The sequence below is a fragment of the Gorilla gorilla genome, chromosome 6 (assembly GCF_029281585.2).
Source record: "Gorilla gorilla gorilla isolate KB3781 chromosome 6, NHGRI_mGorGor1-v2.1_pri, whole genome shotgun sequence".
Classification (NCBI taxonomy): domain Eukaryota; kingdom Metazoa; phylum Chordata; class Mammalia; order Primates; family Hominidae; genus Gorilla; species Gorilla gorilla.
The window spans coordinates 101,824,874-101,840,453 of NC_073230.2; the positions used below are offsets into that span (position 1 = coordinate 101,824,874).

Here is a 15,580-nt window from a genome sequence, read left to right on the forward strand (position 1 = left end):
TATATTTTGTGAAAAGATAAATGTTTAATTTTCTTACTGGAAGTGTATTAGTCTGTTCTCATATTGCTATGAAGAAATACCTGAGACTGGGTAATTTATAAAGGAAAGAGGTTTAATTGATTCACAGTTCCACATGGCTGGGGAGGCCTCAGGAAACTTACAGTCATGGCGGAAGGCACCTCTTCACAGGGTGGCAGGAGAGGCAATGACTGCAAGCAGCGGAAACGCCAGATGCTTATAAAACCATCAGACCTCAGGAGACTCACTCACTATCACAAGAGCATGGGGAAACTGCTCCCATGATTTAATTATCTCCACCTTGTCCCACCCTTGACAGGTGGAAATTATGGGGATTACAATTAAAAGTAAAATTTGAGTGGGGACACAGAGCCAAACCATATCAGGAAGTGACCATGACATATTAATATACAACTTTTAAAAATATGAACAAAGAGAATGCCATTGAAAAGCCATCCTTATCCATATTTTCTAATTTTCTCAAGTAAATGTTAATACTTATTACTTGCAAAATATAAACTTTATATGATAAAGGGTATCTTAATTTTTAAATAAATGTGCTTAGAAAAATGATTGGCATCCTAACTGTGGTTATTTTTGGTTGATGATATTATGATAGGTTTTTATGTGCTTCCCTATTTTCTAAACTCTTCATACTGAATATGTATTGCTTTGTAATCAGAAAACAAAATATTAAATATTGTTTTGAAACTGATGTAGGAAAACAGACAAAGCTGAGGAATTAGAAGACGTGGTAGAAAGTAAAGCTATTTTGGAACAGATAACTTGTGAAGAATTATTTTTAAATTTACTTTGAGGTTATTGATTCCTCAGGAGACAGGGTGGTGTTATGGTATTGAGAGTACAGGGAGAGGTATGATATGGGGAGAGACATGATATTGAGAGATACGGGGAGAGATTGGGTGAAAGGGGATGTTGCTAGCCAAATTCTGCTTTCTGTGATGTACGGGGAGGAATAATGAGGCATCAGCTTTTATTTTGATTTCCGTTTATGAAGTTTTTAGATTTAACATTAGCTCTTAGGATCCAGGACGGGAACTATAATGGTCATGAGGACAGGCTTTAGAGTTAGGCACTTAGGTTCTAATCCCAGAACCCCTATAAATCAGCTCTATGACATTGGGAGGTTACTTAAATCTTTGTTGGTTTCCTTTTCTGTAAAAACTCTGCCTTATAAGGTGGTCGACAGCACTAAGATATTGTGAACTTAGCACAATGATTGATATGTATCACTAATGAGTGGCAGCTATCATCACCACCACACTCATCAACCTTGACTGAGATTTGAGACATACATAAATATGAGTTGGTATTATAGAATTATTGCCTATCTCAAGTATCTGTTAGCACCCATAGTTGCAGTGACAGCAACCCGACTCACACAGTTTAAGCTTGAAAACACAGAACTTATGCAGGGCAGTTCTGAGGACCCCAGGCCCTAGAGTACCTTAACCTTATGCATGATGGTTGTAATAGATGCTTTACATTTTTAGAGAATCTAATATTTGTGACATTTTGGTGGTGTTATATGTTGATTGTCTTTTCTCTGGAGCATTAGTCGGATTTTCCTTGTTCTTTGTATATCCAAGTGATTTTTGATTGTATTCTGGATATTTTTAATATTATGTTGTGAATCTCTAGATCCTTATAAAATCCTCTGTAGACGGTTGGTTTGTTTCAGCAGCCAGTTGACCTGGTTAGGTTCAGACCACATGTTTTTTCTCCCTTTTATGTGTGGTGGTTCCTTCCAGTGTCTATTCAGTTTTCAAAACTTTGGCTATTTTTATCTTTTGTGTGTGTGGAGGGGGCAGGTGAGGGGCAGGATCATCTGCCCCTTGCTCAATACTCAGGGTTTAGTTCAGATAGTGGTTTATATTGTAGTTCAGCTCTCCATGCCTTTGCTGTACTTCTTTGAGTATATTCCATATTTGTACAGTTTGAAGGTGAGCCTGGGACTGTTACTTCACAGACTGAACCAGAGGATTATCTTCTCTATTACTCTCTGGAATATTTTCTCAGGACTGCTTTTTATATTTCCTCTGGCCAGAAAGATGGATTATTGTATAGTTTTAGCCTGCATGTTTTTGTGCAATTCCACTTGCCTGGGATGAAGTGACAAGTGAAGGAAGGAAGAAAAAGAATAATAAGGATTTTCTCCTAAGCTCTTTGCACAGCTGAAGTCCCTGTTCTAGTTATCTTATCTAGAGAGAGAGGTTTTCTCTTGGCATATTAGGTGTTTGCATGGTTGTCGTGGAATCAGTGCTGTTCTAAGCTGGTGCTGGCCGTGGGGAAGGACTGGAAGAGAAAAAGAAGAAAAAAAGCACATGGATATCCCTGTCACTTTCTGATCCCATTTCCCCTCTCCCAGTACTCCAACCACAGGGATCTCTTTTCTTATTCTTCTGGCCAGAAAAATGGGCTTCTCTTGTAGTTTTTTGCATTCTGAACCCACTGTGCAATTCCCTGATTTGGCCCACCTTCAGCTCAAGGAGAAAAAGGAAAGAAAAGAAGCCTGGTAACTCCCTACCATTGTATTAGCTGTTAGAAAGTTTTGACTTTCTTCTTCAGACTACCTGCTGTTTATTTTGCAGAGTCTTGCTTTTATATTTTGGGCAGAGTGGGAACAAGAAACTGTAGCGGACTTTCTCCATCTTGGTTAGCACCAGTGTGAATAGTTTATTGTGACTGCCCAGATAGCATGTCCATATTAGGGCCTGGCCAGGGGTTGGCCCACTCAGAACTGCAAAGTGTAATGAGAGCAGGGGGCATGCTGTTACCTAAAGAAATAGGAAAGCCATGCCAGGCAGACAGAACAGCAGGTGTCTAATGTTTATGATTAAGAAGAAAACCTTTTAATAGATGTTTTAAGGTTAGTTTTAGAAAGTATAGTTATGACAGAGGTATTATTAGGGTTATATTATTATTATTTTTTAAAAAATCTGTTGATTTAAGAGATTCTTACAGGGTCAGTTGAGTGCAAAAGAACTTAAATAACTCACTTATTTTTATTTATCTCACAATTTGCAAACAAACGTAATTTTGGATGTCTTAATGTTCAGAGCCATTTATCACTTATGCTATTTCTGTACAAAGTATAGCTCAATTTCAAGTGGCAGCATTGGCAAGAATCAGCTTTTACATTTAAATTGAATTTTTATAATTTTTTTTCTGTCTGAGATCTGCCAGCGGCTTAGCTGAATTCAGATGTGGAGTTGCCCCTTCTGAAGCCAAATTTTGAAGTCAGCGAACTGTGCTGTCTGTGCTCCATCATCTCTTTGTTCTCTTTTCTCTCGTTTGACTATTCCCACTTTTCTTTATCCACTCTGTAGCAGAATCCTTCTTGTATCTGCTCATTTTGAAAGTACTTAAGTGTTGGATTTTCCCTTCTTCAGAACTTATCTGACCTGTGTCTTACTTATGACCTGGCCTTTAAAGCCTTGCTAGGTGAATGTCACCCATCAGGGAAAGTGATTTAGACTGAGGTGCTAATGAATGTTATGGAATAATCCTTCAGTGGTACCATTTGAATTTTCTCATGTCCCACCAGATATCTTATCCTAAAGTAAGGAGAAATATGAATTTTTTTTATGTCTTGGCAAAGCAGTTACCTGAACTGAGGGAAATAAATATATTTTAACTGTAGAAAATTTTGATAATACATAATTATATAGAATAAAGATAGTCACATCACTTAGTTAACTACTGTCAATCTTTTGGTATATATACCTATAGTCTTTTTTCATGTATCCAACACACACACACACACACACACACACACACACACACACTACAGGGGTTCAGATATATTGCTTTATTACCTGTGTTTAACACTTAAATGTGTCATAAATAATTTTGTTATTAAATATACCTTTGTATTATTTTAAAATGGACTATATGAAATCTTATTATGTGTGTACCCTAATTTATTAACCAGTCTCTTATTGTTTCACAGTTAAATTGTTTTAAAGTTTTCACTATTTTAAATAATGCTATGATACAAACATGGCTTCCTTGGATTACATGCCTAGAAGTGGAATTGAGGTATCATGGGGTATATACAATATATTTGGAAATTTTGATGTAGTTTCTCTTGGTGCTTATTAAATAGTAAGCAGTTGCTCAAACCTTGCAAAAGCAAAGACGCCCTTTTAGTTTCAGCCTGATTAATTTAGAAGAATTTATAGCTTATATACAGGTAAGTTTGTAACCATATATAATTAGACAGAACAAATGGGTTTCCAAGGATTTTGCTTTTCCCTTTTTGGAAAATTATACTTTCATATACCGTTGTGATTTTAATTTGGGTTTGGAATAAAAAAAAAAGAAAATTACTATTACCCAGTTACGTGAAGACCCTTCAAGAGGTAGAGGGAGGGATCCTCCCTCCCTTCTAAGAAATTTTAAATTTAATTTATAAAGTGGTAGCTATCTTTCTTGCTATTCTTATGTTTGGATGTTGTCATATAATAGAAACCAATACTACCTTTAGACCAGGCAAGAGGGGCCCCTGCCTTGGTCTCCACTGTAGAAGGTCCTCCTCTAGCTGTGTTCCTCTTGTTGCTTTACAGTCTGTGGGCCAAGGAGCTGTGGCCACCTGGATGTCATGCCCCACCTTCTTTTTATCATACTCTGCTAACATGACTTTGAAATTACCTGCCTAAAAGATCCAAGATTGCTTCCAGGTCCTTTGTGAGGTTTCCCAGGTCCATCTTCCTGATGTATTAATAGACCATACCATTGTGGCAGGAACACTTACCAGAGTTGGATGTGCAGGCTGGGGTTGCCTCTTGTATGTGAAGCAGACCTCTCAGGGTGCAGTACAGGTATTGAGGAGGAAGAGGCACATCGATTTATGCTCCTGGCCTTGGTCCTGCAAATAGTAGGGGTGAACCTGAAAGAGAACCTGTTACACAGTGATTTGTTATCATACAGATTTCCACATGCTATTTCAAGATGTGGGCAGAAAGAGCCTTTCGGGCAGAGAAAAAGTCACTTACATGCTGGGGTCTGGATGCAAGGAATTGTATAGCATGTTTGATCCTGTAGTTTCAATATTTCATATATGAATAATGTTAAGAAATGAAGCTTCAAGCAGCAGATCGAGAATGAATTGAAAAAGGCATTTTATGCAATCCAAGATTGTGGACTTTATCCTCAGGCCAATGGTAAGTCATTCTGGGGTTTTGAGCAAGGATGACATAATGAGATCTTCCATTTAGAACTGGCTGTGGAGTGTAGCAGGTGTGGGCAAGAGCAGAAGCAAAGAGGCCCATTAGGCTGATGGTGGCGTTCATCTGGACAGCAGGAGATGAGATTGAAATAGGTCAGTAGCCATGAGCATGACCCTTGCCTACTATGTGGGACCATACTGTGGACAAATTCAAGTGGGTTAATGTCATGAAAATTATTTTGGAAAACTTACAGAGTTATGCAAATGTTGTTAATATTTTTAATGACAATAGTAATGATCATATTATGGATAAAGATTACATTCCAGCTAATCTCAATTCTAAGGTAAGCAAGTGTGAAAATCAGCTGAAATGATGTGGGAAAGAGTACCAGTGTAGGGTGTAACATCCACTGAAGGCACCTTTGGGAGGGCAGGAAGATGGCTCTGCTAGTCTTTGGGGGTGGTGGTTCAAGCGGAAAGGACAGTGGCATTGGAGGTAGCTTGACTTGGGTTTCAGTGTTGGGGATGTGTGCCCGAGGTGGATCTCATCTTTCATTACTTAGCTGTTTACATAGTCCCATTTAAAAAAAAAAAAAAAAAACTTTTTTTTTTTTCTTTCTTGATGTCCCTGAATCTGTAACCTCCCTAGTTCAATTTTTTTCCAGAGGAAATAACTCTTCTCTTGTCATGATGTGGAAGGGAAACGGAAAGGTTTACATTCTGTGAGCAAAAGTTCTCTAAAAAGGAATTTGGAAGAAAGAGTTTATTCCAGTGAAGAGTCTGCAAACAGGGAGGTGCAGCCTTTAATGAAAAGGAAGTTGCATTCCTGAGAACAAAGGAGGGTTAGGGTTTTATAGCAAAACTCACTGCCCGGGTTCCCAATCAGATTCATTTGTGCAAATGAAGGATTGACACTGTCTTGGTTCTGATTGGGTGGTGCAGCTGAATTCTGATGAGCGATACAACCAAGCTCTGATTGGCTGGGGCAAAAGAGCTTTGATTGGTTGGTTCCAAGCCTCAAATCAGAAGTCTCTGTCAGGGATTTGTTTCCAGTGGGCTTGTGGGGTGGTGGTTTCTGGCCATGGTTTATCTTGGCACTGACAATAAGAAATGGTTTGGCTTGATTGTAGAAAGCGAGGTCCTCTAACACTTTTACATCTTTCTGAGAACACAGAATGCATGACTGCTTCTTCACCTAGCCATGGTTGCCTGGTTCTTTTTAAACTTGGACCACCTCAGATAGCCACAGGGAGTCCATTTTGTCTGTCAGCTGGGGGCATACTTTAACAATTCTCAAACAGATTTTCAACCAGTCTTTCTGTTTCTAGATAGATTTTTTTTCACCTCTGATTTCTGAGGTTTTTGGTACCTTCAATTATGAGTCTTTCTGCAGCTCAAATCACCAACTCTGTTACCCTTAGCTTTCGGCTTTTCTTGCCTTGATAAGTCAATTAGAACTCACCTATGCTTTTCATCTTCCAGAAATAATTGTTGCCACCTGCATCTATTGCCGTTTTCACTTCTCTTTGGTATTTTTAATCCTTTACTCTCTGCTGTCTTTAGAAACTCCATTCTTTTGCAGGTTGGTGAGGAGCAGAGATAAACATATATTTAATTCAATAAGTTTAAATGTAATTAGATAATAAAACGATGCATGTGCTTAAAGTCTGTCTTATACAATAAGATATACTTTAAATGTGAGAAAGCTGATTTTAAAAACATTTTGCTCATTATCTTCAATGAGGGTTTTAGTTCATATTTCTAATATTATTGTAGATTGTCTAGCTGCAGGTTTCTTGAGAAAATGGAAATGTTTCTTTCATTTATTCATATGTAGGTATGTTTTAGAATGTTCATTTTTTGAAAATTTCCCGAGAAATACATGGTTACAGAATGTGGTTGGTTTCTCTTTATCAAGAACAGTGAAAATATGGAACATAGACCATAAGATGTGAAGCATAGCTTTTTCTTTCAAAGATTCAAAGGAACCTGAGGTTCAAAGAGTTAGTTGCGTCACTTAGTCTTAAATATAGTAATGGCAGAGGTGAGGTTGGGATCTAGGTTTGTTGTTACCAGTTCATTGCCTGTTTTTTTACAGCGATTGAGAGCCATAGAAAGAAAATAGTCTAAGCCGGATCTTTCTAAGAAAGAAACCTTATGTACTTTCATTAAAACTAGAATATAAGCCCCATGAGAGCAGAGAATTGGATATTTTGTTCACTGCTATATCCCCAGAGTCTACACAGTGGCATATGGGAGGTACTCAATAAACATAAATAATTTCAAAAGTGAATTGAGCACCTGTTTACAAAGATAGACATTGAACTCAGGTTTAAAATATGAACTTTTTCCAAAATAATTTCTAAAAAGAAATACAGTGGCCACAGTGAAAAGGATGTGTCATAAATAGATCAGGTACATACTACTTAGCAGGTTTCCATGGTAACATCATGTTCCTTTTATAAAAGAAAAACTTGAATATAAATATTGCTGCACAGTTCTGTGCTCATGTACTTAATAATGTAGGCTAAAGGAGCTCGTATAAGTTGCATGTATTTCTGCATTAAGTATTCTCCTGCTTTTGGCCTTTCCACATAGTATAATGAGGCGTGCACACTCATTGCAATTGGAATTGAAATAATTGTGCCACTGCAATCTCGTGCTGTCTCCCTTTTTTCCTCTTGCCATTTTGCTCTCTCAAATAAGTGTGCCAAGTTCTTTGCTGAGCACTTAAATTCGGAAGCCTTTCTCCCAGAGGGTTTGCGGTCTCATCAAATACAAGGTTATGGTGTTCTCAACATTTCACATTAAAAAATTCAAAGAGAAGGAATTTTACATGAACAAAATGAAATGAAGAAAATTAATTACATTTGCTTCTTTTTGTCCTTTCCATCTGTGTGTGTTCTAGGTACCAGCATTTTCTCTGCTTTGAAGATAGAGGCTTTCTACTGCCTCTGCTGCTTTTGATTCTGTACTAGAATTTGTGGTCATCTGCTGTATCTTGATAATTAACTGCAGTCAACTCTTAACTGCCTACAGAAGATAGACAGGGAGCAATCAGGGAGCTTTCTCATTGGCAGTTTACTAATGTGAGCAAATCTGAGTATAGAAGACCCGGAGACTACATTCACTCACTCACCTATTCATCCACCCTAGGCTGAGGCTGATGTATTTCACTGCACAGCTCTAGGCATAGTTTCATCAGGCTTGATCTTGCTGCTTACCACATCCTATCAAACTAGCTATTTTCAAAGGAACTGGTAAGTGCTAATATAGTTACAAATCCTCCCATATTTCAGGGTCTTCTCCTTAAAGCCTTTTCTCACTGTTCCAGCTCACAGAGCTTTCTTCTGACTTTGAAATCATAATAAAATAGGGTCGCATTTTGTATACTCTTCCGCACATACTCTACTGAATGAGATTCTAACATTTAAAGGTCCTTAGAAAATCTGAGAGTTAAGGAATTTTATTGGAAATTTTGACAAGAGTTTTTACTTGGGCACTGACTTGTGATGTCACTGTTCCACTTTGAGCCCTTATTCTTTATGCTTTCTTATAAAGTTATGTTTTTTGTGTGTGTTGTCTACTTCAACAAAATCATAAGCTTATTGAGTACAGGGACTATGTTTTACTTAAAATTTCTCCCATAACCCTTAGGCCATCATAATTATTTAATAATTAAGTGCCAGGAAATAATGATATATATTAATAAAAATGATATATTGCTATATGCATATATCATATTTAAGATGCAATATATGTTAATGTCAGTATATAAAAATATATATGGTCAATGTGTCAACATATATACATATTATTTTTATTTTATTTGAAAAATTATCTAGTCTATATTTTAACTGTAAGTATTGTTATGAGAATTGGGAGATGATTCCCTGGGGATTTCAGTGAGCACCATGCAGCTTTTGTAGTGTGGATGACTTTGGTGTTTGAGGGGGTACCATGACATCCAGTATTTACTTGGATGTATCCTGAATTTCTGTGTTTTTGGTATAAGATAACACAATTTGAATTTTTGTTACAAGGATTCATATCTGTACTTTGATTTGTGAATGTGCATGTCAGTGTGTGCAAGTTCGTGTCTGTGTAGTGTGCCATGATTTATATGGAAGGGTAATTTTTCCTTACGTGTTTTGTGATGAGGAGTAATTCCATGCTCTATTTCTTCTTGGGGTGTTTCCTGGTTTCCATATATTTACAATGCAAGGTTTATAGGGAATTTTATTGTTTTATTATTTGGGGCAGTGTCTCCACACCCCAGCATTCTGCGCTTTGCAGAATGTCTAAATAACTGCTATCCTTTGAGTTGGCATGGGCCCAGGCACTTCTTCCAGTTTATAATTTGGAGAGTGTGGCTTGTGAGCTGATGTTCTGTTGTTTGGAGTGCGCTCTGACTCATATCGATGTGTTTGTTGATAAACTGTCAGAAGCCCTGAAGTGTAGGGAAAATTGTCAAGAATTTTCCCCTTTTCAGGAAAAATTGTGAAGCATGCTAAAATAGGCAGAAAAGATTATTGGATGTGCTTTTTAGTGCACCTTTCAGAATGATCAGTTTCTATAGCAGCCTGCACCTTTCATTGTCTTTGGACTGTTTTAGAATGCTGAGTTGTAGGTAACTGATAATAATGCAAATGATTTTTGTCCATAGAAATGAAAATGTATTTTATCCTTTGAAATGCAATTGATTATTACCCTCTGGATATTTACCAGTTTTGCATCTCCCAATAAACTCATTTCACTTTCCTAATTGCCTGTTTTGGTATGTCCTTCGAATTCTCCTTTGAATTGGTGATAACATCTTACTGGTTGACTTGCTAAATAATGACAAAATTTTTGACATGTATTAATTTTCTATTTGTATGAGAAATAATCTACTTTTTCTTTTAAATGATGCTTTGAAAATTTCCGTTTCCAAGGGGCCAGTTTTAAGTGCTCAATGTTTACTTGCATCTGTGGTTAGAGTTTTGGGGTGTTACCTATAAATCTGAAAACATATGTGCTGTAATTCTCTTTATTCAGTACCCTGAATGCCATTCAGAATATTTGGAAAATATACATCGTACCTTTCGCAATTTTACTGTACCACACTGTTTCTTAGATCTTTCTATGGATTTAAGGATTGACTTTAGAAGCAGATTTTTTTTGTTGTTTTTTATTATTTGTTACCAGCCCAAATGAAGTAGCCTGTTAAATAATTTAAAATAAAACCCATTTGATTTGGGCTACTATCTAAATCCCTGACCCCAAGGTCTGCCCTCTGCATGAAATAGGTTTGCATTTCAGTATTTTTAAATTATAAAGAAATAAATTAAAGCTTCCTGCTGAACTCCTAAGAGTTTGGTAACAATAGTAGCTGTAGCTTTCTAATTAGAGTCCTTGAGTAATCTAGAGAAGGCAGATAGGATAAAGGAGTCTTAGGAAAATTAATTGGCACATGACATCCAACATTACAGCCAGAAAACACAATACCTTTTCCATGTTCTGATTGCTGTTCTCATCTCATAACTGGCAGGCTGAATAACAGAGGCAGTGATGGAGGAAAGTTTTTTGGAGCTTACCTGTTTTATTCAGAGGCCTTGCTTTATTTGAAATTCATATGACTTCACAGTATCATTATTTTGCTAGGATGATAAGAAATCACCTAAATTTTATATATAGGGGCCAGAATCTTTTCAGTGGAACATGGAAATAAGACAGACATTATTTTATTTTATTTTTGAGATGGAGTCTCGTTCCATTGCCCAGGCTGGATGGAGTACAGTGGTTCAATCTCAGCTCACTGCAACCTCTGCCTCCAGCATTCAAGTGATTCTCATGCCTCAGCCTCACAAGTAGCTGGGAAGAGCACACCACCACGCCTGGCTAATTTTTGTACTTTTAGTAGAGACAGGGTTTCGCCATGTTGACCAGGCTAGTCTCAAACTCCTGACCTCAAGTGATCTGCCCACCTTGGCATCCCAAAGTGCTGGGATTACAGGGCTGAGGCACAGCTCCTAGCCAAGACATACATTCTAATACAAATAACAAGGAACAAGAGAAACAAGAAAGCAATTATGCAAATACATGGCAGGTCAAGGCTATTCTACCATGGGAGGGTGTGGTAGGCTGAATCATACTCCTTCCTACTGCCCCTGTCCTCCAAAAAATCCAAGTCCTAATCCCCAGAACCTGTAAATATTATTTTTATATGACAAAATAGGACTTTGAAGATTTAAAGTGAGAATCTTGAGAAAGTGAGGTTACTGTGATGGGCCCTAAATGCTATCACAAGAGGAGGAGAAGGCAATGGTACCACAGAGGCAGAGACTGGAGTGATGAAGCCACAAGGCAATAAATGCTGGCAGCCGCCAGAACCTGGAAGGGTCAAGGAGTGGATTCTCTCCTCAAGCTGCGTAAGGGAGTGTGGCCTGGCGATACCTTGATCAGCCTTGTAATACAGCTTTTGAACTTCCAGCCTCCAGAACTGTGAGAGAATATATTTCTGTTGTTTTAAGTTGCTAAGTTTCTGCTAATTTATTACGGCTGTTGTGGGAAACGAATACAGATTTTGGTACCTTGAAGGGAAGTGTTGTTGTAACAAACACCTAAAAGCGGGAATGTGGCTTTAGAATTGGATAATGGGCAGAGGCTGGGAGAATTTTGAGGTGCATGCTAGTAAAGTCTAGATGGCTTTGAACAGACTGTTGGTAGAAATGTGGATTTTAGAGACTGCCTGTGAAGGCTCAGAAGGAAGTGAGAAGCATGGCAGAAAATGTCTGTATCATCTTAAAGAATATGTAAATTGTCATAAGCAGAATATTTTTAAAAATATTGAAAGTGATACTAGTGAGGGCCCCGAAAGAAAAGAGGAATATCTCATAAATAAATAAATATTTATTCCAATGTTTCCTCCAGGAAATTGGAGGAAAGGTGACCCCTTTAATATAGTGGTAGAAAGCTTAGCAGAATTGTGGTCCTATGTTTGTGTGGAAAGCAAAACTTGTAAGATGAGCTTGGATATTTAGCTGAGCAGATTTCCAAGCAAAGTGCTGAAGGAATGGCCTGGGTTCTTCTTGTTGCTTATAGTAATTATGAGAGAAGCAGGATACATTGAGTGAAGAACTGTTAAATAAAAGGGAACCCAGACTTGATGATTTGGGAAATCTCAGCTTATCTAGATTGCAAAAAATGTTAAAATTAGGACAGTCATTGTTAGCAAAGTGTGCTATGCAGAGAAGGTCAAGGGCAATGGCCTTCTCATTCCTGATTTCCCCATGGTGATGTGGCTTGATGTTTCTATTCTCACCTGTCATTGACACAGTGAGGGAGGCAAAACAGTGTGGATGCAGCAGAATAACCACATCCAGGATTTTGAACTGAATAAGTAAGGTATTGAACTGAAAACAATTTGGGGTAGATTTGGAATTTCTCACATTCTTAAAATGCTCCAATAATATTTTGTTTGGGTTCTTCTCAGTTTAAATATCACTTATGTGTAGTGTGCTCTGACCAAGGGAGGTCATTGTGAGAATTTCAAAACAACCAAAGGCTGGAGACAAGTGGGTTGGGGGTTGGTTTTAATTTGGCAGTTGTAATTAATGGTCAATTTTAATAGTCTGTAATTGATGGCAGCCTGCTGTGGTACATGTGTGTTAAGCCTGGGAGAGCTGCTTTAAAAACTTGTAGTCTTTTATTAGTATTTGTTGATTAATTTTTACACCTTGTGTTAAATTTTAAACAGAGTGAGAATTAGGTCAATGGAAGTGGTTCTCTTGTTTCTTTCTTTGAAACACATGGGACAGTGACAGTAGTCAAATTCCTAGTGTTATTTTGCTCTTTCTCCTGCTCACATCTATCAGTTATTTAGAGCTTAAAAAGCCTGCAAGAGATAGGGAAGTGTGCTGTAGCTTTTCTGGATGGGTGAGATGAAAGGATAATGGTCACAACCTGACAGCATTGACTGTCCTGTCCTGCATCATCTCCTCAGCACCTACTCTGTGTCTAGCACCATACCTCTTTGATCAATAAGCTGCTTGGTGTGGGTGGGATGGGGGAGGGATAAGAATCAAGGAGAGGGTACAGCTTGGAAACAGGGGCTTGGGGTGATAGAGAAAGCACAGTTGTCCCATTAGAATTGGCTCTAACAAAGGCTTGTTTTTGTGATTGTTTGCAGAAAGATTATCACTTTGAATATACGGAATGTGATAGCAGTGGCTCCAGGTGGAGAGTTGCCATTCCAAATTCTGCAGTGGACTGCTCTGGCCTGCCTGACCCAGTGAGAGGCAAAGAATGCAGTATGTTTTGTCATTTTGACCATTTGTTTTCTTGATTAAACAATTACCTCTTCATATTAGCCCTAGATGTTAATTATAATGAATGTAGGAGACCTTACAAAAATGAGCATATGGCATTGATACCTAGCAGAATAAATGCAGCCTTTCTCATCACTAGATGTCCTTATATCTCAAGTCTGTAATGAGACAAAGGCAATATTAAAGAATGTTATTATTATTTTTTTAAATCTATTTTCTTATTTGAAACCATGGGAGGGCAGAGTGGCAAAGTTTCTTTTTAATGGATTTTTTCTTATTTTAAAAATGTTAAATTCTGTTGAAATACACATAACTTAAAATTTACCATCGTCGCCATTTCTAAGTGTCTAGTTCAGGGGCATTAAATATATTCATATTGTTTACTATCATTACCACAATCCATCCACAGAAATCTTTCATCTTGCAATGGATAATTTTTTTAGCCATAGAAATAACTTAATTTTTTTTTAGTATAACCTACAGAGAGATTATAGAATTGCTGGATATCACATTCAACAGCTTGTCTTTTGGGAGGTTTGAAGTACAACATTATAAATTAACAGAGAAATATGAAATAAATGTAAATGTAAATTTATTTTCACTTAAAACTTTACCTTTTAAAATCCTTTAATTTTGTGAGTTAGGGGTTCCTGCAGCAAAATAGTCGAGAGGGTAGACTAAAGTTTGAAGCTGTAAATAAAAGAGAGGGAGTGTATTTGGGTTTTCCTGCAGTCTTCCTATTGGTATTCCTAAAAGCTTAGTTTTTCTGTTCCCAAATGAAAGATCAGGTAAGCAAATTGTTAAGTGGATAACTAATCTCTTTCTATTATAGAGAGCATTCCTCTGTCACTAGCTGGAGGAGTTTTAGCATAATTGGTAGATTTACTGATAAAAGGGAAACTGCAATAATCTTATGAGGAAAGTTAGGGAAAAAATACCATTATTTCTTGGTGAATGATATTAATGAGTGAATTCAGGGAGAACCTGAGAGCCCCTCAAGTGGGCAGGTGAAAGCTTCAGTGTAGCAACAGTCTTAAGAGACAAGACTTAAGAGACAAGAGAGTCTGTATAGAAGAAGTTGATGCAAGTGTGTGAAACCACTCGTGCAGAGGGCAGATGAGCTCTCAGTGACAGAGGAATGTGGTTGAAAGGGAAACAGAGCCTGAATCATACCTATGTAATTAGCCCACTGTAAATTTGCTTCAGTCACTTGCCTAGAAAAATCTATATATCATTTATCTATGTTTACTTTTCATTTGTGGGCTAATTCCTTGGTTTTCTTGTAACAACCCTATTCAAGTGGACTCCTAACCATTTTGAATGCCAACTTCATATCTAGGTGGTATGGTGGTCTTGGCTAGCGCTGGCTTTTGAGAATTGATTGTTAGTTTGAAATGGGTCATTGTAGAGTATTGTATCCATGAAAACTGGCAAACACTACAAATCAAGGGCATCCCTTCCCTTGGGAGCTGGATTTTAAATACTTATCAGCATAGCACTGATTACATTTGTTGGCTAGGGGTCAAAAATCTGTTACAGAATTGATGCCTGCATAGGAATTAGTTTTAGGTAAGTGTTGCCAGAGACATTTTTGCTCATTATATACTATAAGGTTCCACAGATAACATTTGGAATATGACACTCTAGCAAGCACTTTTCTAAAAATTCTGACTACTAATCAGGTCACTATTAGTTATTACTTGCCTTAAAAGTGATTCTTGCTTTAAAAATGATAATACTTTTCTGATAATACTTCAAAAATAATAATACTTTTGGCTGGGACATTTTTTATCTTTGTGTTTTGTCTGAAGTCTGAATTTCCAAGTATTCCCATATAGTATACTTACATTTGCTCTGGAATTTGTCGATCTGGCCTTAGATTTGTGAACATTTTCTTGTGTTAAAGACAAATTGTTTTAAAACTCACAAGTAAGTTAATAGGCTTAAGCAACTTAGAAGCACAATTCATAACTTTAACTGTGTCACTTAAACTAGTCATTAGTGTTTGGCTGCTGAAGGCAGTGTCATAGTAACTGGATATTCCTTCAGGAGCTTAGATTTT

The 15,580-nt window shown here is 37.4% G+C and overlaps 1 protein-coding gene across 7 annotated transcripts in view; it reads left to right on the forward strand.

The window, feature by feature from the left end:
- The window catches only part of ELAPOR2 (endosome-lysosome associated apoptosis and autophagy regulator family member 2), a 257,866-nt gene that overhangs the window by 80,004 nt on the left and 162,282 nt on the right, over positions 1-15,580 (forward strand). For 6 of the 7 annotated variants that reach the window (XM_019031799.4, XM_055347595.2, XM_055347597.2 and 3 more), the window contains exon 2: positions 13,380-13,500. The exons of the other annotated variant lie outside the window; for it this stretch is intronic. In XM_019031799.4, the coding sequence (XP_018887344.1) occupies positions 13,380-13,500 (121 nt within the window). The remainder of the gene's footprint in view (positions 1-13,379; positions 13,501-15,580) is intronic. 7 annotated transcript variants of the gene reach the window in all.